Source organism: Haliaeetus leucocephalus, unplaced genomic scaffold, assembly GCF_000737465.1.
Source record: "Haliaeetus leucocephalus isolate CR32 unplaced genomic scaffold, Haliaeetus_leucocephalus-4.0 Scaffold840, whole genome shotgun sequence".
In the NCBI taxonomy this organism is placed as follows: domain Eukaryota; kingdom Metazoa; phylum Chordata; class Aves; order Accipitriformes; family Accipitridae; genus Haliaeetus; species Haliaeetus leucocephalus.
The window spans coordinates 369,165-391,946 of NW_010973276.1; the positions used below are offsets into that span (position 1 = coordinate 369,165).

Sequence of the window (22,782 nt, forward strand, 5' to 3'; positions counted from 1 at the left end):
CTCCCCCCCCCCCCCCCAATAATCTGATACTTTACAAAACTAATGTGAGCATAGGTGGAGAGGGAAATTCATTAGTGAGAACTTGCCTTTTCTGCAGGGAAAGCTACAAGCATGCAGCTCTGCTTCTAATATGGTGCTCTCTCCTCCCAGGGAGATGCTCAGGGGAATAGCTCAGCTGAGAAGAATTCTTCTGTCATTTAAAGGATGAACTAGGAGGTAATTACTCATGCCACCAGGTCAGTTAGTATTGATGGGGGCTGCTTCAAGACTGTAACGTTTGGGTAAGTCCTTGGTGGTTGAGAATTGACTTAAATCCTGCAAGCTTTGTTGTGTGTGTTAGGTGCCTGGGTATTCATATTATCTAAAGCAGATTTCCAGGACAGATTGAGCTGTACTCTTTGACCCTATCACGGGTGGTTGAGTGTGGTAATTGTGGAATTTCCCTTGGAAATACTGGGATTTGTACCTGCTGCCGTACAGCTCTTGGTTAAACAGACCAGGTGTGGATTGCTGCTCATGTGCTTGCCCATCAGTGAATGCTAAAAACATGAAAAAAATTAAAACTAAACCAATAAAATCAGCTGTTAAAATCTGAGTGCACATAAATACCTGGCAAGTTCCAGATGATGGCTAGACAAAGGCTATGCAGTGCTCATCGTACTAGAATTAATATTTCAGTGGGGTCTTTGTCCTCATTCACACTTTCTTCTTGACTTGGTATATTACCTGTTTTTTCACATACAATTAGGTACCAAGTTCTGCTGTGCTGGACACTGCCTGTTCTGCTGAGTGAGTAGTATTTAATATCCTAGAGCTATGACTGGGGACTTCTAGATATGACAGACAGTTACAGTTTTTCTGCTGTTGTTCATTTTGGATGCTGGGAAGAACATGCATAATCAAATAAAGTGGGTGTCTTTGCCAGAGCTGCAAATGCTGTACTTCAGGCAGTTGCAGCAGAACTGGGAAACTGATGTGGAATTCTAATAAAACTGCATGCATGAGTTTGTTCTCACAATTTTTTGTCTGTCAGGCCACAACACTGTATGCAGTGTTTCTGTTTGGCAGCACTTGATGTGTGAACTCAGCGGGTCTGCAAAAGGTTTGTTCTGTTGGCTCACAGAGCAGTTCAGCGGGGACAGCTCGTGTCAGTATGCAGCTGAAGGATGGGCTCAGATACAGGATAGCAGACGCTACTTTGTGAAGCCAGGAGCCCACAGGGAGTACTCCAAATTAAAAGAAGCAGATTCATAGTTTATATTGTCAGTCATGTTATTTTTCCCCAAATATACTGACCTTCCTATTTAACAAGGCCATGAAATCAGGTTCCTGGGATGAGTGTCTCTGAGTGTCTCTGTTAGCTGTATGAGAGAGAGTGCTTTAGAGCAGAAGGACGGGGCTGACTCCTTTGGCTTGAGTGTTTTGGGGTTTTTTGGGATTTTTTTGTTTTTCCCCATGCCATGACTGATACAACTAGTAGGGGACCATAAACTAGGGTGAGGCTCTGGGTTCAAATTGGATGAGCACAGGTCTGGGTGACGGGGTGGTAAATGCCAGCCTGGAGCCAGGTGAGCATAGGTTAGCTTCCTGCTCTCTTGCTGCTGAGGAGCAGCACCAGGACGAGGTGGTGTTGGGCAGCCTTGAAGCAGGTTCAGAACCTGTGGGGCCTCATGCACGTGACATGACTGCTGGGTCTACATGTGTTTATCTGAGCTTAGTGTTTGGAAGGGTGAATGGGTTGAATTTCCATCACCTCTACCCTCTGGACCCTGCACATTAATCTGTTCAGACTCATTCAAGTGTCTTGAAGCATGTTGGAGCATCGTTAGCTGTGAGTGAACAGCTGCTGACCCAGTATTGACACAAGGATAAATTATTCAGTGTGTCTTATTTGGGAATTCAAAGGCTTTGTGATGAAACCTACAAAACTGTATTATGTCTCTGACATTCTGAGGTTTCATTATTGTGTCTTCAATTATTCACTAAGCCTGCTTGTTCACCTCCTGGCACCCTGATGGAGTTGCAGGCTGGTGGCAAGCAGCAGACAGTGCTTTCTGCTCTTTGTTGTTGTGGCTTTTTCTTGGTACCTTGTGGAGGAATTTTTCTTGTTGCTTACTGTCTTAAACCTCTTGCCCAAGGGTATTCGAATTTTTATAGTTCACATAAAGTGAAGAGGCCACAGCCGTCCCTATTGTCTGACGATTTCCTCAGAAAACTGTAATTATTACTAACTTTCTCTTTCCCTAGAGATACATTTTAGTTTTCACCATGGCTGCATTTATTCTGCAAGAATGCTGCAGTGAAACAGCAACATACTGTTTTTCAGAAAATCTCTGTGGAAATGCCAAAATAGAGGCCAGTGGAAGAGGAAGTTGCAAGAAGTAGTTAACAAAGGGTTTATCCTCGGGGGCACTGCTGATGAGGTCTCCGCAGGTGGTGTGTGCCTTGCACTTGAGGGCCTGCTTGGTTTCTGCCTGTCCTGAGGGACTCCCGGTTGAAGCAAGAGCCGGCTGTGCAGTGGCCGTTACTGAGAGGTGTTTAGCTGCTGAATGCCAAACAGATCCTTGCTACCGAAAACCTCATGCTGTTGGTTTTGTAGGGGCAGTTGCTGTGTCTGTTAGTCAGGAGAGAATGAATGCTTGATGTTGAGCAGCTTCAGTAAACTGGGACTTATGGTCCTCTGGCCCAGCTTTGGCCTTGGGGCAGGGCGGCGCTTGGCTTTCTCCTTCAGCATTCCTGAGTCCATGCCTCTAGAGATGCATGACCTCTCTTTGCTGGGCATGTCCTGCCGTATTTGTACATAGGGAAGCTTTTCTACCACCCAGCACCTGCCTGCATCAGAGTCCAAGTGTAATGAAGTGCTGTTAGCTGGAAGTAACTGTGACACAGGAATGTTCCTCTTGGTTTTGGTGTATTTGCGTTGGCATAATTTGCAGTTTCTGTACAGTCCTAGTATTACACGCAACTATGAGAAGACAGTCCCTTCCTTCACACTCTGCGCCTTTTGGACTTCTCTTGACCTAAGTTTTGCTCCTTCCTCTGCCTGCCATGAGGCCCCTTGTTCTGGGAAGAGCGCGTTTGTTAATAGAAAGAACCAAGCATGCACTTGGTCCCTTCTCTCTAAGAAACTTCCAGCCATGCACCCTGTATTCAAGCCCGTCCCTTGCACCGTTGCATGTTTCAGGGGTTAGCTGATGATTGTTGCAGACTGGGAGTGACTTGGTGCCGGTCGCAGAAGAGAAAAGATGTGCGTAGGGCAGACCTCATGCCCTTTAGCTGTGCAGGCAACTTGCTGTCTTCAAGGGACAGAGTAGTTGCAAGACAATTGTTAAAGTTAAAATTGTTAGTCTTCACTGGGTAGAGATGTTTTTTAAAGAACGTCACACAATTCACTGGGGGATCTGCTTTCCAAAAAGACTCCAGACTGTGGTTGCAAGTCTTAAATAAGAGTGTGATAACACAAGAATTTGAGCGTGTGCACTTAGGGATAGAGGCCTGATCTGAATGGAGTCATCCACTGATAATTTTCTCAGGAGTCCAGACGTATGCTCTGCAGGCAGGAAAGCTCCAGCATCGTGAGAGCCACTAGTAGCCACCAGCCCTGCTTGAGGCTGCAGCAGTGGCCATTGCGAAGAGCTCATTCCAGCTCTTCTTCCACTGAGTGTGTCCCAACAGAGGCAGCACTAAGGTATGTGCTGTGTTCTGGTGTGTGGAAGTTTTAGCGCGTGGTGGATGATTTTAGAAAAGAGAACCAATATTAATATTACAAACTCACCACCTGACAAAGGGGAAATTTTTCCTGTGGATGTACAGAGAAATGTCTTCATTTCTCCTGGGGTTCCTTGGGATGGAAAGTCTGAATAAGGGCTGGAGTCTCCATACCAAGGCATGCCAAATGCCTCAGAGTTTAGAATATTTTCTTCCAAGCCAGGACTTCACAGAAGTAATGGAGTTCACAGGATATGTGAGAAAGACCAAAACTTGTCTAAACAGACGTAGCTTTTGCTTTCTTTGTCATCACTTGGATAATTTCAGCCAAATGAGGAATGGAGGGAACTTGTGGGGAAGGAACACAGCCTGCCCTTTACTGGCTTGCCCTGGGCAAAGAGCTTGGGCATGGTTGTCATTAGAGAGCATGCAGCCTCTTAAATTCAGGTATGTTCTGTAATAAAATGTTCTCTCCTGCCCACCCCAGTTATTTGAGTTAAGTACAGTTGTAACTTGAAGGTACAGGATGTTGGAATAAGGTTTTCCAGGTGATGCTGCCTAGAGCAGCTTTCTGTCCATGGAAAAGAAACAGGGAGTGCCTCTGCACTGAAAAGCTGTTTGCATCCTCCACAGATGAAACCTTGCTCCTACACTCTTATTGCTTTTTGCTGATGCTTTTGGGTTTACAACAGACGCATTCAAGAAGCAGCGATAATAAGGGATTTGGGAAGGAAGGCACTTTTGTGGGACTGAAACAAATCTAGTGAGTTCAATAGCTGTTGGAGATGCAGCCAGTACTCTCGCTGTTCTCCTTGCCTGTAGGAATAGATGCTGCTAACTGGCGTTTGTAATTTCCACATGATGAATAAAAGAAGATAGATCACTTTGTTTTCTGGTAGTCCAGTGCAGGCAATGGGATGTTTTGTGTTCCTAGAGCACAGACCCATGCTAGCAAGGGAGACTGTCCTGTCTCAGGGTTAGGAAGCTGAGCACAGAAATGAGCACTCTTCTACTGGTCTGTTGCATACCTTCTCCAAAGGCATGAGTGGATCAGTCTGGTAGGTTGTTCGTTTCATGGCTGTTGTAAGCAGCAATATGAGACCTCTGGGGATCACAGTGGAAAACGTAAGTTTCATGCTGGTTCCCACTGTCTCAGGTCAGTGCTGATGTGTGGGAGAAGGAATAGTCCCACAGTCCCTTAGCCGTTCTGCCCTCAGTATGGCTTCTCTGTGTGACGGATTTTACAGTGTATTGGCGCATGAAAATTGCTATTTTTGGACCTACCTGTTGCAGCCCCACTGAAGAATGACACCTATTCTGGAGTCAGTCCAAATACTGTTCTAACAACAAACCAGAGAAGTGGTAGGGCAACTAAAATGAAGCAGATGTTTAGCAGGGAAATAACTTACAGTTGGCCAGTTTCATGGTACCTCTTGACCCTTTCAGGGCTGTTCAATAAAACTAGCAGTTTCCATAGCAACTACTAAATTACTTGGTGCTTCAGAGATCTGTGATAAAGGAGGCGAGTCATAATAAGGAAACATGGTGTTGCTGTTTCTCCCCTTTGCATTACAAGAGTAATGATCTGGCAAAACTTGCTAAATGTGACGGCCCTCCTGAAGAATTTTTCCCACGTTCACCTTGGCCAGAGATTTATATATTTAGTACTTCTGCAAACTTGATTTTTCCCCTTTCCCCCATCATCAGCTTTGTCCTTCTTGGCAGGCGGTGCTGACTGAGCACAGACGGGGGGGTGGGACGGGACAGGGGACTGTGAGCCAAGAGGCAGGAGTTCGTGTCTGCAATAGATGTGTGCTGGGCTTCTTTGTCACGGTCCCTCCTAAGCACGAGGCCCTTCTCCAAGGGGTATGCACCAGCTCCATCCTGCAGGGTACACTGCAGCCACCTGGGTGTGAATACATTGCAAGTCACTGTTATCCTGCGCCTTTACTATTGTGTATTTCATCTTTCTTTTGTCTTCTATTTTGATGGCTCTTGGAGATTGTACTGTTCTGATATTTTTTTCTTCTTCACTTGTTTCTATTCTGAGATAGGGATGTAGCTCAAGATCGGGGCAGTCTTTAGAATGGACCCATGGAGATGTATGCTAGGGAAGTGGCTTCAGGGCTTGTTTACCACAAAGCCCAGCATAATTCTGGAGGCTCTCAAGGTGTGTTCCAGCACGCTTGCACCTATGCAGAGCTGTTGCTTCAGTGGAACGTGTCTCGTATGTTGGGAAAACCATCTGTGTTAAAATCCTGAAATGCCTGTTTAAAATACTGTAATGCTCTAGTTCTTTTGACATTCAAATTGCTGTTTACATTTGATGCTGATCAAAGTTTACCTGACTTTCAGCAGTTACGGAGGTTTTGAGTCATTTGGATAAAATACATTGGTGAGGTAAGAGACCTGATTCTCTAAACCTTCCCCTCCCCTCTTTTTATACAAACTTAAGAACTGTGGCAGCTTTAATGAAATCTCAGAGGATTTGTGCTGGATCTTTTCACTCTGCCATTGACTGCTACACCTAATATCCATCCACCTCTCTCTTAACAATCCTGAAGCAAATACTTCCAGGTGAAAATGAGGAGCAAACTTGCTGGATGACCCCAGAAGTCCCCCATGGTCCTTCAGTGATTGCTTGGACACCGTAACTTGGCAGGAGGTCAGAAGGAGTCTGCATAAGGCACTTTGGGGATGCCAGTGAACACATGCTTCATGGAAATGCTGAGCTGTCACCTCTTCTTCACATCTGATTTAGATTTCCAGATGGGAAGGGAAAGATTCAGGAACGTGACATTTGATTTCCCAGTGTTCATTTAAGCCACAAAGTTGTGGTGTTGAAACCATAAACTGATCGCAGCATATGTAATTAGTAATCTTAATTTTCTTATTAGCCAACTTCGAACAGATCATCTTTTATGTGTCTGAATTAAGTTTGTAAGGTGATTGACAGATAACCGTTTGCTACATGATATGGCCAGATCAGTCATGTAGTTGAAAGGAAGGCTGAGCTGCTGCTGTGTTAGTTTGTGTAGGTGGTTCAGTATCCTGAACTAATTTTGAGCCCTATCCTTTTGCCATAGACAAAGGAAAATTTCAAAGCTGTGGAGATCCGTTGTTCTACTTTCCTGCAGCCCATCTAGGCAGTCTTCTGTTTTGTAACACTTCAGTATAACCATACCAAAGTGTCTTACCAACATTTTGAACCTACTTCCTATTGTTTGTGTCTGTCTCATTGCCTGACCTTTGCCGTACATGGTGCTGTGGTACTTCTGGAAAGTCTGCTCTTATAGTCTAAATGTGCTTTCACAAAGTTATACTGATTTTGTCACTTATGTTGAAACAAAACCTTGTGATCTTGAACAAATCTGTTGATTGAAGAGATGCCTGGAGATAGAAGCTTGGTGCAGAAATGACCTCTGTTAGAAGTCCTTTTGAGTGCACCAGAGACCCGGCAGAGCTGGAGCTGTGCGTGGGCTGTCGCTCCCCTCCGCAGCCTTCCTGCCTCCTGAGCACGTAACTGTGCTGTTTTCATGCACTCATCAGGTTAGCTGGTTCAGCACTGTACCTGTTTGGTGGGAAACAATAGCTTCCACCATTGACTATGAAACAAATTATGACTGTTGTGCAGATCCAGGTACACAGCTGCCCTGGTTTAGCAGGTGTTGTTACTTGAGTCACTAATTGTCTTGTCACTCAGAAATGATTATTTTCAGTAGTGCTTGATGGACTCAATAAAATGAAGGGGTTTTTGGAGCTGAAGTTTTTGCTCAGAGCCTTTTAAGAGCTGCCCATTGCTGAGTCCAGACTCCTGGGTCCTTTCTGCAGAGCTGCTCATTCGCTTTGTGCAGTCTGGCTGTGTCACTTCCCCTGGCCAAAAGTTGCTTGTTCTTTCTTTGAATGAAAATCAAAATACCTGAAATGACTTTGTGGCTGGGCTTGAATCTAAATGGTAGAGCATGTAAGGAAGAAGGTAAGGGACACTTGGCCGGTCTTCCTTTTTGGAATGGTCGGCCATTACGGCTGTTAGACGTAAGCATGCTCAGGTTCAGAGATTACAGATGAAATCCCTAAGGAGGAGAAGGGTGACAGAAAGCATATGTTTTATTGGTTATTGGACTCAAAATTGGAGATGGCACTTTCTAACTCCAAATCGCTGGTATGCAAGTCACCGTCTCTGCCTTCCAGCTGTCTTGATATTGGCGAATTCCATTTTATCTCAGGTTACTTCAGTAGGCACAAGCGCATGCATTTCCAAAACAACCCTAAATGGTTTTCAGAATGGCAGCAATCAAACAGCAGCTGGAAACAGGCCAATGTACCACAGGTAATAGAGAAGTGCAAGACATGGAGGGATTTTGTAGATGGAGAGTGAAGCCAAGAGGGTCCAGTCTTCAGGGCAGAGGGAGAGTGCCTGGATTTGGAGAAAACCAAAAGTGTGGATGTAGTTTTGAGAGACTGGACTGCCAGGACCCACTGCCATGCAGAAGATGAGCTGGGGGTAGCAGGACATGTCCTGCTGGGGAATGAGGATGGGGGAGGAAGCCAGTGGCCAGGCAGTTGGCTGTGTTTTTGGGTAAGATGGTCTGTCGATGGCTTCCATCTAGGTAGCCTAAGCACTGCCTCAGGGGTGACAGGTATTGTAATAAATTTGTCTCTCTTCTGGTAATTTAGGTACCATTGCATAGGATATACTACTCATCTGCAGGGTGTCTGGCATCTGCATACTGTGAGACTGAAAGGAGGCTTTGCTGTCAGATGCTTGCCAGTATTTTCCCATGAGAGTGCCACTCGAGTGTGTTGTCCTGTGGTTTGTGTGCTGTGGGAGCCCAGTGCTCCCTTGGCTGGTAACTGTGTGCTGCACCTTGGCTGGATGTGCAGATGTGCCGTTAATGTTGTCTGCTGGAGTTGCTGGCCAGAAAGAACAGAGTAATGCTGACAACAACCACCATAGTATTATTCTTATGTCCAGATGTCAGGATTTTGGTCATCCTCTGTAGTCTCACTGCAAGATGGCAATTACAAATCATTGTATAATGTTAGTTTAATCAGCAGTCGCACAGCTGGGAAAAGACCTATTGTCTTAACTGTGAATCCAGATCACCTATGTCAGGACTGTCTGTCCACTAACATGGATCTTTGAAATATCCCCTGCTGGATTTGTTGTGAATGCCAAGCGTCATGACTGTGGGCTGACCAGATGCTTTAATGTCTCATTTCTGGATTTTATTGTGGGTTTTCAGTGTGATCCACCTAAACTTGCACAGCCTGCCAGCATGCAAAATGGAGAAATGCTGAAGGAGGTGGGGGGGGGCAGTCATTTGAGCTGCTACTCAGATGAGTAATTTGAAGTGAGACAATGAAACTCTGTGCTGGAACGCTCAAGCTGAATAGCAAAAAGTTCTTCTGGTGGATGTCTTCCAGTTTAGGACATGATTTTTATTATTCCCTCTTTTCTTCCCTTTGTACTGCTTTTTTATTTGTTTTTGCTTTTAAGGGTGTAAGAACAAATAGTAGCATATGTTTGTATATTCTTGAGCTCTGCAAAGGTTCTCAACACTTTCAGCATTGTTAGAATTGGGAGAATTGTGTGCAGATGTACACTGGCAGTTAAATATCAAACGTTAATACAATTTAAATCATGGTACAGTGCTGAAACTAAACAAAGCACTAGGTAATACGGTGTTAAAAACAGTCCTGCCACTGCCCTAAACTTCACTGAGAAGCAGCCTACAGGTGTCATCTAATCCATTTATTTTAAGTTTTGTGTAATTCTGTATCTATTAAATCTCTAATAATATCTTACCAAGATTGGTGTTACTTCTGAGCAGGGTGAAAGGTGGATTATCTTTTCTTCTGCAATTTCTAAAGCAAATTGTTTAGCCAGAAATTGAGCAGAACTTTGTCCCTGTTGACTTGTGGAGGAATTTTAGAAGATGCTGTACTTGCAACTGTGCCTGTCAGCCTTAAACACAAGAGGCTGGTTGTGCTTTCCCTGTCCTGTATTTGGGCATCAACAGACTGGTTGTTACTTGTCTAGAGCACTTTTCTCCACTCATGGCTAGTTCTTGCTATTAAATAAGGCTTAAGAGCTGTGGCTGATAAAGATATGAAGATTGTCTGTGACCACGCACTGTTATGAAAGGTGAGGGATGCTCTCTGAAGAGGGGATCTAGATTGTAGCTGCTGTTTATAGAGTGAGCCTGAAGTGAGCAAGAATGGAGCAAAAACAATAAGCTGTGTGAAAAGCTGGGCGGTTAACTTCAACTAAGCAAAGATTCGACTCTTTATTACTGATGATTCCATTTAATTCAGGTGGGCACTACTGGAGATAGTGGAAGCACAATCAATAGGAATAATTAAGTGCTCTTTGGATAAAACAAGGCATGATACTTTACACCCTCCATCCTGTTTTTCTGTATAGGCTCAGTGGGGCTTAGAGGAAATTTCCATTTCTTGAGTAGTGAGTTCCTGTAAGAGGCACCTTGGAAACTGGTAGAAGATAAAGAAGCTGTGCTGCAAAGACAACAAATTTGTCAGATCTCTGCTTGTGTTCTTTAGGGCAGGCTAACGGTAGTGGTTCAGGTGCCAGCTGAGTACACAGACTGTGAAGGAAAATTGTTATCTAGGGTGCAACCTTAACTTGTGAAAGGAGGAGTTCAGTTCATGTGGACAGCAAGCAGTATTTATGCATGTGCTGCATGTGTTCTGAATTAAAGCGCATTCTTCCCTCTCCTCACATTCCTGAAATCCCACAGCCGAGATTTGTCCTGTATTTTTCTCTAAAATTTGGCTGTAAAGCAGTTACAAGGGGAGAGGAAAGATTCAACCTGGTGCTTGGCCCCAAGAAGCCGTAGCGGCTGTTCCCACATTTTCCTCCTTTTTGTTCGTCATGCGTGTCGTATTCGTCACTGCTGGCCCGGCTCCTGTGGGCGGCAGTGAGGGAGCTGGCTGGTGGGCGCAGAGCAGTCCTGTGCAGGGCAGTGGGTCTGTCTGTCCAGGAGGTGTTCCACAGGCTCGGAACAGGCCAATTAAATGCATCATAGATTATTCGTGCTATTTTTGGCATCATGTCCTGATCTGGCAAACCAAGGGAACATTGTGGAAGAAGCGTTTTCGATGTATTTGCCTTTCCTGTCCAGATAGCTGGTTGTCCAGAGTCTGAAGCCGACATGAACATAAAGGTGTTTTGAATTTCCTCCCCTGTGTACAATGGGAGTCTTTGTCTAAAGCTGAAGCATTTTTTTTCAAGTTTTCCATGTTTGTTTGACAGTAATTTTCTGCTCCAAGTTCTTCTGATGCCGCTCCAGTTTCGATCTTCTATTTCCATTATCCAGTTACAAACCAGCCAGCAATTCATTATGTAAATGAGTCTCTGAATGTGAAGTTTGATGACTGAGTTATCAGATGAGCCCTAGCAAGGCGGTATGGGCGCAGAAAGGCAGTGCGGTGTTGCTATGTACAATGGCAGAGGTGCCACCTGCAGAAAGGGGGCTGTGCAGAGAAGGGAGGAGGCGCAGGAGCCCCTGGCCATCCAGGGGGGCAAAGGGGGGCCTGACCCTCGGCAGATGGAGATCCCGAAGCTGGGATAGTCTTTGTCGCTACGTTCCTTGTGGGCCGCGTGCAGCCAGCAGGATCTCTGCTGGAGTGCTTGCAGAGGAACAGCTGCACATGTGTTGTCTGCTGCGCATAAAACTGTGGAGAGGGTTACCCTGCTTCAGGGAGAATGGGAGGGCTCCCAGTTTTCTGCCTGGCTATCTCAGTGTGTCCTAAGACAGCCAGGTGACAGTACTCTCTCAGAGGGCTCCTACATGCCAGTTAATCCCTCAGTTCTAAAATATTTATAAACAGTATACCATCCTGCCCAGTAAAGAGTATAATACAGGCTACTGTTAGAAGAATGCTTGTACCCTGGTACTAAATTATATTCCAGAAACATGAGCTCATGCTTCAGACTTACAAGAGACCGTGGTAAGACAGGACTGAACTCCAGTGGCTGCTGCTTGCCTCTAACTGTTGCAAGCATTGCATGTGAGACACGCTAAGGATCTGAACGATTTATTGCCATGGATTCTACTGGGAAAAATGCTATGAGCCCAAAGAGTTGTATGAGACCCTATAGATGCCAGTACAGCATGAGTATTTGCCTAGATCACTGGTCCAAAAAATTAAAGTATATTTTGATATTTACCCAGTAAGAAAAGCATTGGGTTGTCTTGGGCTTCCTTTACTGGCCTTGGTTTTATTTAACAGAATCCTGGGAAACCTAGAGCTCCCATTCATAGTCATATGTTCTCTTTCTTTGTATTATATTTTTATCTTCGTTGCATGTTTTGTATTAATTATAAACCAATTACTATTGCTCTGCCTAAAACAGTTCTTGCATATTGATAGTAGAAGGGTTAATATAAGTTTCAGAACTCCTCTTGATACCGGCCGTTTCAATGATGGTATTTAAATTCTAATCCAGTTTCAGACTGCATGTGAAAATCCAATATTCAGGATCTAGACAGTTACCTACATGCGATCTCAGACGATGAGGATCAAAAATCTGACAAGCATGTTTCTATTTGCATTGCCTGGACACTGCAGCAATCAGTCCAGTGGCAACTCCTAGTAGGACAAATAGAAATTCTCCTTGTGCATTAAATGGGCTGTAATAAACACAGGTGAAAAATAATACCCTGTACAGAAACTACACTGGTCGATAAATTGAGCAGAACAAATAGGACTCATGCTTAGGATTACAGAAAGAAATTATGCCTGGTTAGGCAGACATTGACTCTGCCGCAGCCCAGCCATCATCCACCTCCATAAAACTGGAGTGTCCGATTAGGAAGGTCTTCTTTTGTGTTCTTCTCTTGTTCATACAACAGTTCTAGAATGAAGTTCAGGGTAGAGAAAAGCACTAAAAACTATATTCTTGCCGTGAAAACACAGCACGTTCTGAAAAGCATGGGGCAAAAAGGCAAGTCTGAAAAAATGGGCAGGGGGACAAAATCTGAATGAGGTGGGAAGACCTGTTACCTTTTGGATGGGTTCTGTGCTGGGAGCGATGCAACTTCAGATCGCTGGCGTTCTGTACTTGGAGTTGCTATATGAGCAGCCTCTGTTACAGGGCCAATTTTCTGCATGGCTTTGAAGTCTCAAGTGCCAAACATATTTTGCAAGTTAATTAGTTAGAATAACTTATTTTTGCTTCCAGAATATCAAGTGCTTTCAATGGTATTATGGATAAAAAGCACTAATTACTCCTTGTCCTCCTTTCCAGGCCATCTCCACTTGGCTATATGAAATCTGTAAACTGGCTGAAGTGAGGCTAGTTGTCCAGTGGACTAAAAAATGAATGACTGTATGAGACCGCAGTATGGTCTGATTTCCCAGAACTAAAGACACATAGGTGCGTGCATAGGAGTACTCGCTGACAACCTCTCTAATTTAGTATCGTTGACCTGATAAGATCGGCTGTTTGGTAGGGCTGCTTTTTATCTTTTAATCCTCTTCCCTTCCCAGAAGGCTCCTGCCAGTAGCGCCATATCCCGCTCTCCCAGTTCTTACTTCAGGGGCTGGCAGTGGAGAGGTCAGTAGATGTACTGTGCAGCACCTAGTCGGCTCTGGCTGGAAGGTTGGGTGCAGGTGCTGTTAACCCATGGCACGCCAGTGAATCTGGAGATAAGAATGGCAGAGCATGTGTTCAATCGTGCAAACACAAAGAGAGGAGAAAATAGTTCCCATTGAGGGAGATGTAGCTAGTGCCAAATTCCAGCTGAGAGTGAGACTTTCCTTTTGCACAGTGCCTTGTTCCTGGAAAGTATGATGCAGAGACTGCAAAAATGAAAAAGATGGTTCCAGCTCTTTGTATTACATTGAGGATGCAAAGAGCCATGGGTTAGAAAACACCTGCTGTTCATTTATCTTGTCTTTAGCAAAACATTATTCTCTTGTTGCTTTAATCTTCCTAAAAGGAATCAATAGTTCTTTCTTACCTGGGATCACTGGAAAATTAATGTAACTTTTACTGTAGAGTGAGTACTCTTTTATCTTCACATAGTGTGATTAAAAATGTAAAGTTCACTGAAGCGTAGGAAGGCTCTGTCTGTGTCAGGACTGGAAAGCTGCTCCTTGTCTCATTTCTTCAGCTGCAGCTGCTGGCTCCCTGCCTTTCCTTTTCCTCTCCTTTTCCAAAGGGTGATTCTCACCATTTCCTCTTTGCAGATTTTTTCCCTTGATACGGTGTCTTCATTCCAATGCTAAACTAACTTGTGAATGCCTCTTGGGGAGGAAATAGGTGATGTGAATGCTTTTATTTATTTTGTTAAAGGTCTTTGGGGAACACAATGTGTGGAGAACGTTCTGTATACGCTGGAAACTGGAGGAGAAAGGAAGGAAGGGGGAAAAAATGGCCAAAATCTTCCTTTCAGTTACGATTAATAGGTTTTTCTTTTGGACTCTGAATGCCATGTTTGTATTCAAATTAAGTGGTTTCCAGGGGGGACTTCCAGGAATAGATGTGGGGAGTGGATAAAAACACTTTCCAGAAACGACATTGGAAATGCATGGTACTGAATTGCATGCTGTTTGTGAATCTCGTCCCTGTCTGCCTGTCTTCTGTCATCTGGAGCCTGTAGTGTCTCCTTTCTATGCAGAGCTCAGGGGATGAGGACTCTGTTTTCTCAGTGTTTGAGATGTGCTCAGTGTTCCACAAAAGCCACAGGGTCAGATGGGCAGGTGCTAGAAATCAGTGTCCCCGCTGCAGCCACTGGTGCATCCTGGCTAGGCAGGGCCTTTCTCTTGCAGTGGAGGTTGTAGAGTTCTTGGGCAGGCAATGGTGAGCAAAACAGGCCTGGTACTCCTCTGCAAAGTGCTCTGAGATCCTTTTTTTTTTCTTTTTTTTTTTTTCTTCTTCTCCCTCTTGTGATATTGCACCTGTGGTGTATTTTCTCCTGGGGGAACTGATGTTCACTTGGATTTCTGTATGAGAACTGGAAGTAGGGCAGAGGCTTCACCTGTGTTTTGTCTGGCTTGCTTTTTCTCCATTTTCCTTCATGGGAGACATGAAAGCTAGTTGTTGCCACACCTGTCGTTGAAGAGTATGTTACTTCTTGCCCTACAGCCTTTGTGTGTATAGGACGGGATGGGAGAGGGAACTGCACTACGTGGTCCCTTCAGAAACTTGGAAAAAAAAGCCGTGGCACTCCTGTCTTCTGTAGGCTGTGGGAGGCTTGTCTGCACTGCCTGTAGCATCCACCTCCCTCCTGCCTTTTTCTTGAAACCCTGTATACAAGTGAATTTGGGTTTCTGGGTTTAGTTGACTTGCTGTGGTGGTGAGGAAGATGCGTATTCGCTGATGTGCCATCTGTCCTGGTGGTAAGTGTTTTGAGAGAGGAGATGGCAGGCTTCTACCTTCCTGTAAAGCTTGAGATCTTGGAGACGCCTACACACAACATGAAGTTTCGTTGTTGGCTGCTGTGTATTTTTGCCTGCATCCTTGGTAATTGAATCAGGCAGGCACGTTTGTCCTGGACCAGCCTTGTTGGCTGGAAAGGTCCTTATCAGAGACATGCTGCATCAAACTGCCTTCTGTCATCAGGTGGTAAAGAAAGTAATTAGATGATAATTCTGCGGAAAAAGGACTTAAAAGTGTATGCCATGATTTAGGTGACAGCTCACTTGCTGTTGGGAGGACTCATGCTTGATGGCCACTGCACATTGTTAGTTCTTAGTATTTTCTTTGATTTAAAACTTCATGCTAGTAATCTAATTAACATTGAATTGGGTTTCTGGTACAGTAGCTTGTTTGGTTCAATAAGAACACATTTATGCTAAAGGTTAATGAAAAGAATTTTGCTTTTATCGAATTCATTAAAAGTGGTTCTACAATCAAGACTTACTAATGGAAAAGAGATTAAATATTCATGTCTATAAATTTCTCATGTCATTTCTGATTTTCCTTAATCTCTGCCTCCCTGGACTGTATTCCGAAAGTGTCTGAAAGCTCTAATGAAACACCAGTTTGGATATTAATTGGAGATTTATCCTGTTTAAGTAAAAAAACTTCTATAGGTGTATACTTAATGTATCTTGAGTACAGGTTTCTATTACAGACAGAGTGAAATAGTGATGAGGTCTTATCCATGAAAGCAATACTAGGAGCCAATCTCAAGGAGAAGTATTATGTTCTTAAAACGCTTTTTAAGAAATTCAAATAGTGTTTTATCTTCTGTTCTGAGAGCTTTATTTGTGCTATTGAAAGAGCTTTGAATGAACCAAAAGTGCAGCAAAGTTTGCATCAGAAAGGTATTAGCTGGACATGAAGATAAAACCTGAATAACGGGCATCAAAGGTGCTTAAAGGTTCAACACCTTTTTATAACATAATGTCCAGATATATGTGCTACAAATATACCTGAGTACATTGAGTAAATACTGGATTGTGGTTTCTGTGATCTCTTGCCCAGTAGATCTCAAGGAAGTTCTGGATACCCTTCGAGCCGGCGCTTTGCCATTGCTTTATGAGTGAGCAGAACATGTTCCTACAGTTCTTGCTTTGTGTGTAGGTTCCTGGTTTCACAGTTTAGGGAGATGCGGAAGCTCTGCTTGGAAATGCTTTGCAGCTGCATATTGATGTTGTTGCTGATGTAGAAATGGAAATACATGGTTACAAGAGACTTAGGTTACTTTGAAGGTATTGCACATTCCCATGAATGGTTTCCTCGGACAGGAAGAAACAAAAGAAAAATGCACTTGTAAACATGTTCAAAATTATGAGTATCTTGCCTCAATCTAAGAAGTGCATATATGTATGTACACACACACACGTATATGTATGTGTATTATATATAACTGTATATATACTGCACCCAACAAGTGGGACGATGCTGGGCAGTGTCTGCTTTAGGGGATGTGTGTGGAGAAAGAAGGTTCAGCTCCTGTCTGGATCTTTGCATTGTATTTCATTGCAACTTGAGCTTTCAGTACATTTTGGTCTCTACTAGTGCTGGATATTTATATTGGACTCATTGGCAAGAACTGATGAGAAAGGAATCAAGTTATTTGTATGCTGTGTGAGCCAAGAGAACAGAAATGTAGGTCTTGAGAATGAGCATTTGGTTATAAGTAGTTAAGAATAACTAATTGGTGGAGTCCAAGGGGAAAGCTTTGCCTTAAGTGTAATTACCATCCCTGGTGTGCAGAACAGTTCAAAGGCCTTGCAAAGGTTGAGAAAGTTGTTGCACCAAGAGGATAAGCAGCTGGGTGGCAGTCACAAACCAAACTGTGGTGTTGGATTTTTCTAATTATAGCCAGTGTGACCAAAGAAGCTAGAATGTGATCGTGTAGCCCAGTGTCCACCAGCATGGGGTCACAGGCAGATTTGTTATTGGTGACTTCTACCAATTAAGTAATTGGTATTTTTTCTTTCCTTTGGCTTTTCAGGCATACTTCCGACAGGGTGTGGCCCTTCAGTATCTTGGACGTCATGCAGATGCACTGGCAGCGTTTGCGTCAGGACTGGCTCAGGATCCCAAGAGTCTTCAGCTTCTGGTTGGCATGGTCGAGGCCGCCATGAAATCTCCCATGCGAGGTAAGCACCAGGAGATTTTCTCAAGGATGGCAGTCTGCTGCTGAGGTACTTAGAGGCAGTCGTCTCAGTCTATGGCTGACTCTGCCAGCATCTGAGGGGGAGGGAACCTGGAGGCCTGAAGGGAAAGACTTCAGGATTTATCTTCTCTGCTGAGTCAGAGAAGGGAGCCTGAAGTTGGAGGAGGAACAAAAAAATACTCTTCTGATTCAGTGGGACAGCAAGATGGTGATAGCCAGCTTGAGAGGCAGTGGACATGAATCAGGCTGGTGTTGTGCAGCAGTTCCAATGAAGTCCTTGCTCGTGTTTGTCTTTTGTCCAGTATTGGTGCAGAATGAGAGGTATGCGCTACTCTGGTCCTGGCTTTATTATTACTTGGAACAACTTCCCAGCACGAAGCCTGGTGCTTGGCCTTTGGGAACAGGGAGTCTTAAATGCTCCAGGCCAGAGTTTGCCCAGAAGAGCACGTCAGCAGCTTTTCCATGGTACTCATGTCTTTCAAAACACAGTGTTCCAGAAGGCAAAAAAGGCTGCTCTGCTAATTCACTTGTATTCAGGAAGAGTGTTGAAATCACATGGACCTTGAAGCCATATTAGCTGTACAGCGTTTTGCTTCTCTTTCATAATGTCCCCATTTCCAGGATTTTCTTCTCTAGAGGAAGGAGGTAGTCTCCTCTTTGCTTTATTTCTCTTCCAAGCTTTGTGTTGCAATGTCCTTATGCTATTTCCCAGGAGGGAACATGGCAATTCTCATCCTCAACAGATACTGCTGGGGACCCCAGGGCTTAGGGGCCAAGAAGCGCTGAAATGAAAAAATGTTCGTGTTGGTGCTTCCTTTCTTAGTGTTTTTCTCCATCCTCTAAAATGAATTCATCTGGAAGTTTCTGTTCTATATAGCAGTTGCCTTGTGAAGCTAATTTCATTTGGTACCCAAAGGTACTGTGGCTGCTGCTTAGAATGCAGGTGATATGGTATTTCTATGTAAGCATCCCCAAATTTGGCTGACTTCTTTGTCCTATTGCACTGCAGCCATATGTTTACGTTGCTGCTCCCTACTGTGCTTCTCAGTGTTGCTGCTTTCCAGTTGGTATCCTCCCGCTGACTGGTTTCACAGATTTTAGATCAGCCTTGCTTATAAAGTACTAGTTTTACTTTGAGAGTGTGTATACCATACCACTGTCATGACTATTCAGAGGCAGTCCCACTGTGCTAGGCACTCTGCAAGCACTTAAGTAGTTGTTATGTGTTGTTCTCGTCCCCTTTCTGTAAGCTCGTTGTCTAGGAGAGACATAAAAGATCTCTCCAGGTGTTACCTCTGGTGTAAAGCCAGTCCCTTGTAATTTGATTCCACTAGGATAATAGATTGTTTGAAGCCATGGATAGACTGATGTGAGTGGTAGCTTCCAGCATACTTGCATTCAGAGAAAGAAGAGGAGCAATCGGAAAGGCAAAAGGGTTGTAAGTGTCAGTGTTGTGCTAAAGATTATTAAATGCAGTCACTGGGTGATTCGGGGGGGGGGGGGGGGGGGTCCAAATTACGTAGGGATGAAGGTGAAACTCCCTTACCCAATAACTGAATCACTGTTGCCGCATCTTTCACCTGGTTGTGGCTGTGTTTCTTCCCTGACCCATACAAGAGCACTAATGAACCCCATGTCTGCCTTTCTGTTACCATGCTGGTTCTCCCTTTCCTACTGGACTTGAAGGTTACCAGAAGCACTTCCCTTGTGTTTTCCTTTTTCTTCCTTTCTCCTTGTCTGTACCGGTCTCTGTCCCTATGTTTGCCTGGATTACCTGGCTAGAATTCTAAGTAAGCTTCTTAAGACAGGAACTGAGTTTGTATCTGCTTTTGCAGTGATAAGCATGATAAGTGGTGGCATGTTACAGCAACTATTTCTGTCCTCTTATGTCTGCATTTAATCCCAGGATCTAATTGGATGTTGGTAACTGGCATCGTGTTCACACTGTTCGCATCTTCAGGGAAGTGTTAACATCCTCTTCTGTCATTGTTTATACTCTTGGTGATTGTAGAGAAGCAGAAATGATGAAAACAGGGAGCAAGTGGCTTCCTGAGGTTGCTGTGGTAGGGTTGATTCAGGTGAGAGCATCTAATCAAGCAATGCCACTTGGTCAGCAAATTCTGGAGTCATGTCATACTGATGTCCTTAATGAAACATGTAGCCAAGATGTTTTATCGTGTGAATGATGAAAGCAGTTAGACCAATTATAAGTAGTCTGGCAGGTCCAGTGCTGTCATTATGCGGGAGTACCTTCTCCTGCAGAAGAAGGAGCAGCTTCCTTCTGCAGTTTTCGTCACCTCTCTTGGCACGTACTGTGTGCTGTGGTATCTGGACAGGCACAGATTTTGCAGACGTTCAGCTGAAAGTTTGTGCTGAGGGAGCAGAAACTGCAGTGCTGTTATACACTGCTGGTGGCCCATTTCCAGTTTCCTGCAAAACTCTACAGGTGTTTTCTGTATTCCTTCTGCCATTAGACCAATCTTCAGAGCTCGGTATGAGACTGCTCTGCATGCTTGTGCTGTTTTCATGAAGTGCTTTCTGCAATGAAAACATCAGCTTGCTAGTTGATCTGTCTTGATGTACGAGATATTAGATGATGCATTTGAGCCCTGAGTTCCTGTAATAAATCTTGGTTTGATTTGGGCAGTCTGGCCCTTAACTTGCATGTCATTTGGTTACCAAAAAAGGAAGATAAGTTTTGAAGGTGATTTCTAGGTGCAAATATCTTGGCTTGTTGAGTAACTCTGCCTTCATATTTTTGTATTTCAGAGTCCCTGGAGCCCACCTATCAACAACTGCAGAAGATGAAGCTGGACAAGAGCCCCTTTGTTGTGGTGTCTGTGATTGGCCAGGAACTTCTGACTGCGGGCCACCATGGGGCCTCTGTGGTGGTGCTAGAAGCTGCTTTGAAGATTGGCACTTGCAGCCTAAAGCTGCGGGGATCAGTGTTCTCTGCACTGAGCAGTGCGTACTGGTCCCTCGGGAATACAGAGAAAAGCACTGGATACATGCAGCAGGACTTGGATGTAGCCAAGACTTTAGGTAAGAGTTCTCCTTTCACTTGCTTGACTGCTGGATTGGTACAAATGGAACAAATTAATAGCTGTGTTAATGGTCAGCATCTCTGTAATGCTCAGGTTTCTGTGGGATTTCATGAGCTGCTAAATCAAATCTGAAATTTCTGAAATGTGCAAACTACAGGCTTGTGCAGCCCTGTTTACCTATGTGTGCAGGGGGGTAGATGATCAATGAATGTGCTAAGGTTTTACAGGATCCTCTAATTTTCTGGTGTCATGTATGTGGGAGCTGGTCTTCTCCCCTGTGTAGGCTTGGGCTCAAAACTTTATGATAAGTCTTAAATGAAGCAATCTGTTTTTTCAATAATTTGATGGAAAAAGGTGCTCAGTATGAGTTTCTGAGGCGGTTGTCAGGGAAGGAACAAATTGGGAGACAATGGATGAACAAGAGTGTTTAAAAAATAAACAGATTGGAAAATCTCTCTTGTGTACAGTATATACTGCACTACACTGAGAGCTTTCAAGCTTTCATGGTGCTGTAGGAGAGGAGACAGTATGTGAGACAGAAAGGCATAACCTTGCAGAAGTGGAGAAGACAGTGATTGAGGGGTCTAGCTAGGAGAGTTCACTGAAAGTATAGAGACTACTGTCTTGAAGACACTAGTGGATGTGCTTTGTGGCTGAGCTGAGCTGTGCTGCAGAATTGCTTTCTGGAGAAAGCTGACGTGCTCTTTGCTTGTTTTAAGCCTGGGCCATTGACGTACTTTCACAAACAAATTGCTAATGTCAAGCAAGGAGTAAACATGGAAGAATGGGAAATTGCCAAGTGTTAGGCCAAAGAAAAAATTTAAAACAATTCTAAAAATAAGGTTGATAGTTATTGTAGAAGTTTCTGAAGGCCAGCTAAGAGGAGAGTTTTGGCTGTGTATTAAACATAAGGATAAGTTTGTTCTGATGCTGGTTCTGACACTGGAGCATTACATGTACAGCATGTTCCAGTCTTTCTGCTGGACGCTTCCAGTGATGCCTTTGTTAGCTAACCTTTGTTTTGTTTGCATGTGACTCAGGTGACCAGACGGGAGAATGCCGAGCTCATGGAAATCTGGGCTCCGCATTCTTCTCCAAAGGAAATTACCGGGAGGCCCTTACTAACCACAGACATCAGCTGGTGCTCGCCATGAAACTCAAGGACAGAGAGGTAGGAAGCTTATTGGACTGAATTGGGAGTCAGCACTGCATGGTTTTCTGGAGAGATACAAACATGTGAAGAAGCCTTGTCTGTCTGCCCATTTTATTCTGAGAATTTGGAAGCTACATGATTTCTTTTCGCAGCTGTTCACTTGCCTTTTGTTAAGGAAATTGTTTGTACCAGTAGCTACAGTATGTGAGTTGAAGTGGCAGGATGCTTGGTTTGTCCTTTTGCCTCCCCCTGCCTCTAGTCTCCATGTGGCTCTGAGCCTCCCTCTCCCTTCCTGTTCATTTGGCCCACAGTACATAGGCTCTAGTATCTGAGGGTAGAAGCTACTGCTGAGCAGGTATCAGTACAACATCTCTGCACTTTAGCCCTGGCTGTCATCAGCTCTTGTTTTACCTGTGATACAAGTGCTACTGATTCAAACTCTATTAGGGTGCATCCTATGTTGTGCCTTTTCCAGATAAGTAATGAGCTAGCTCCCTGTCCTGAATGTTCACATAGAATACGCTTTGTTTTTAGAAAGTAGTGAAAAGAAAAAGAATCCATGCAAACCTGAAAATACAGTGTGTAAAGTGTAGGGGTTGCTTGGCCTGGATCTGGTTTGCCTTGACCATTTACCATTCAGCTCTTGAGGTGTTATGCTGGGCTCCCTGCCAGTGCAGGGAAGCGTGCTGCATGGACTGAAGAGTCCCAAGAGATTTCTACCAAAAGTTCACTGTAAGGACAGAATCATAATTTTAGTGCGAGTTACAGATACAAAGGCTATTCCTCCCCCCAGCAGTGGATTCCCCTTTATTGTGAATGAGAAAACGGAGGGCTTGTGGGTTGCATGGCAGGTGAAAGGAGTGGCTAGAGGCAGCAGGGCAGGCATGAATTCATGTAAACGCAAGTAGTTCTGGGGAGATCTAAAAACTGAGTGAGATCAGTTTCCCATTGATAAGTTGTTGAAAAGATCCATTTGAATTAGCTGAGTGCTTTACTGAAGTGTTATTTTATAAGTTTTAATAGGCTTTAAAGTGAAAGAGGGTAGATTTAGATTAGATGTAAGGAAGAAGTTCTTCATTGTGAGGGTGGTGAGGCACTGGAACAGGTTGTGGATGCCCCATCCCTGGAAGTGTTCAAGGCCAGGTTGCATGGGGCTTTGAGCAACCTGGACTAGTGGAAGGTGTCCCTGCCCATGGCTGGGGGGTTGGAACTAGATGATCTTTAAGATCCCTTCCAACCCAAACCATTCTATGATTCTAAGTTAAATATCAAGTAA

At 44.2% G+C, this 22,782-nt stretch overlaps 1 protein-coding gene across 2 annotated transcripts in view; it reads left to right on the forward strand.

The window, feature by feature from the left end:
- The window catches only part of TTC28 (tetratricopeptide repeat domain 28), a 195,257-nt gene that overhangs the window by 102,963 nt on the left and 69,512 nt on the right, over positions 1 to 22,782 (forward strand). For both annotated transcript variants that reach the window (XM_010582040.1, XM_010582041.1), the window contains exons 3-5: positions 17,145 to 17,292; positions 20,079 to 20,351; positions 21,394 to 21,524. In XM_010582040.1, coding sequence (XP_010580342.1) covers positions 17,145 to 17,292; positions 20,079 to 20,351; positions 21,394 to 21,524 — 552 coding nt within the window. The remainder of the gene's footprint in view (positions 1 to 17,144; positions 17,293 to 20,078; positions 20,352 to 21,393; positions 21,525 to 22,782) is intronic.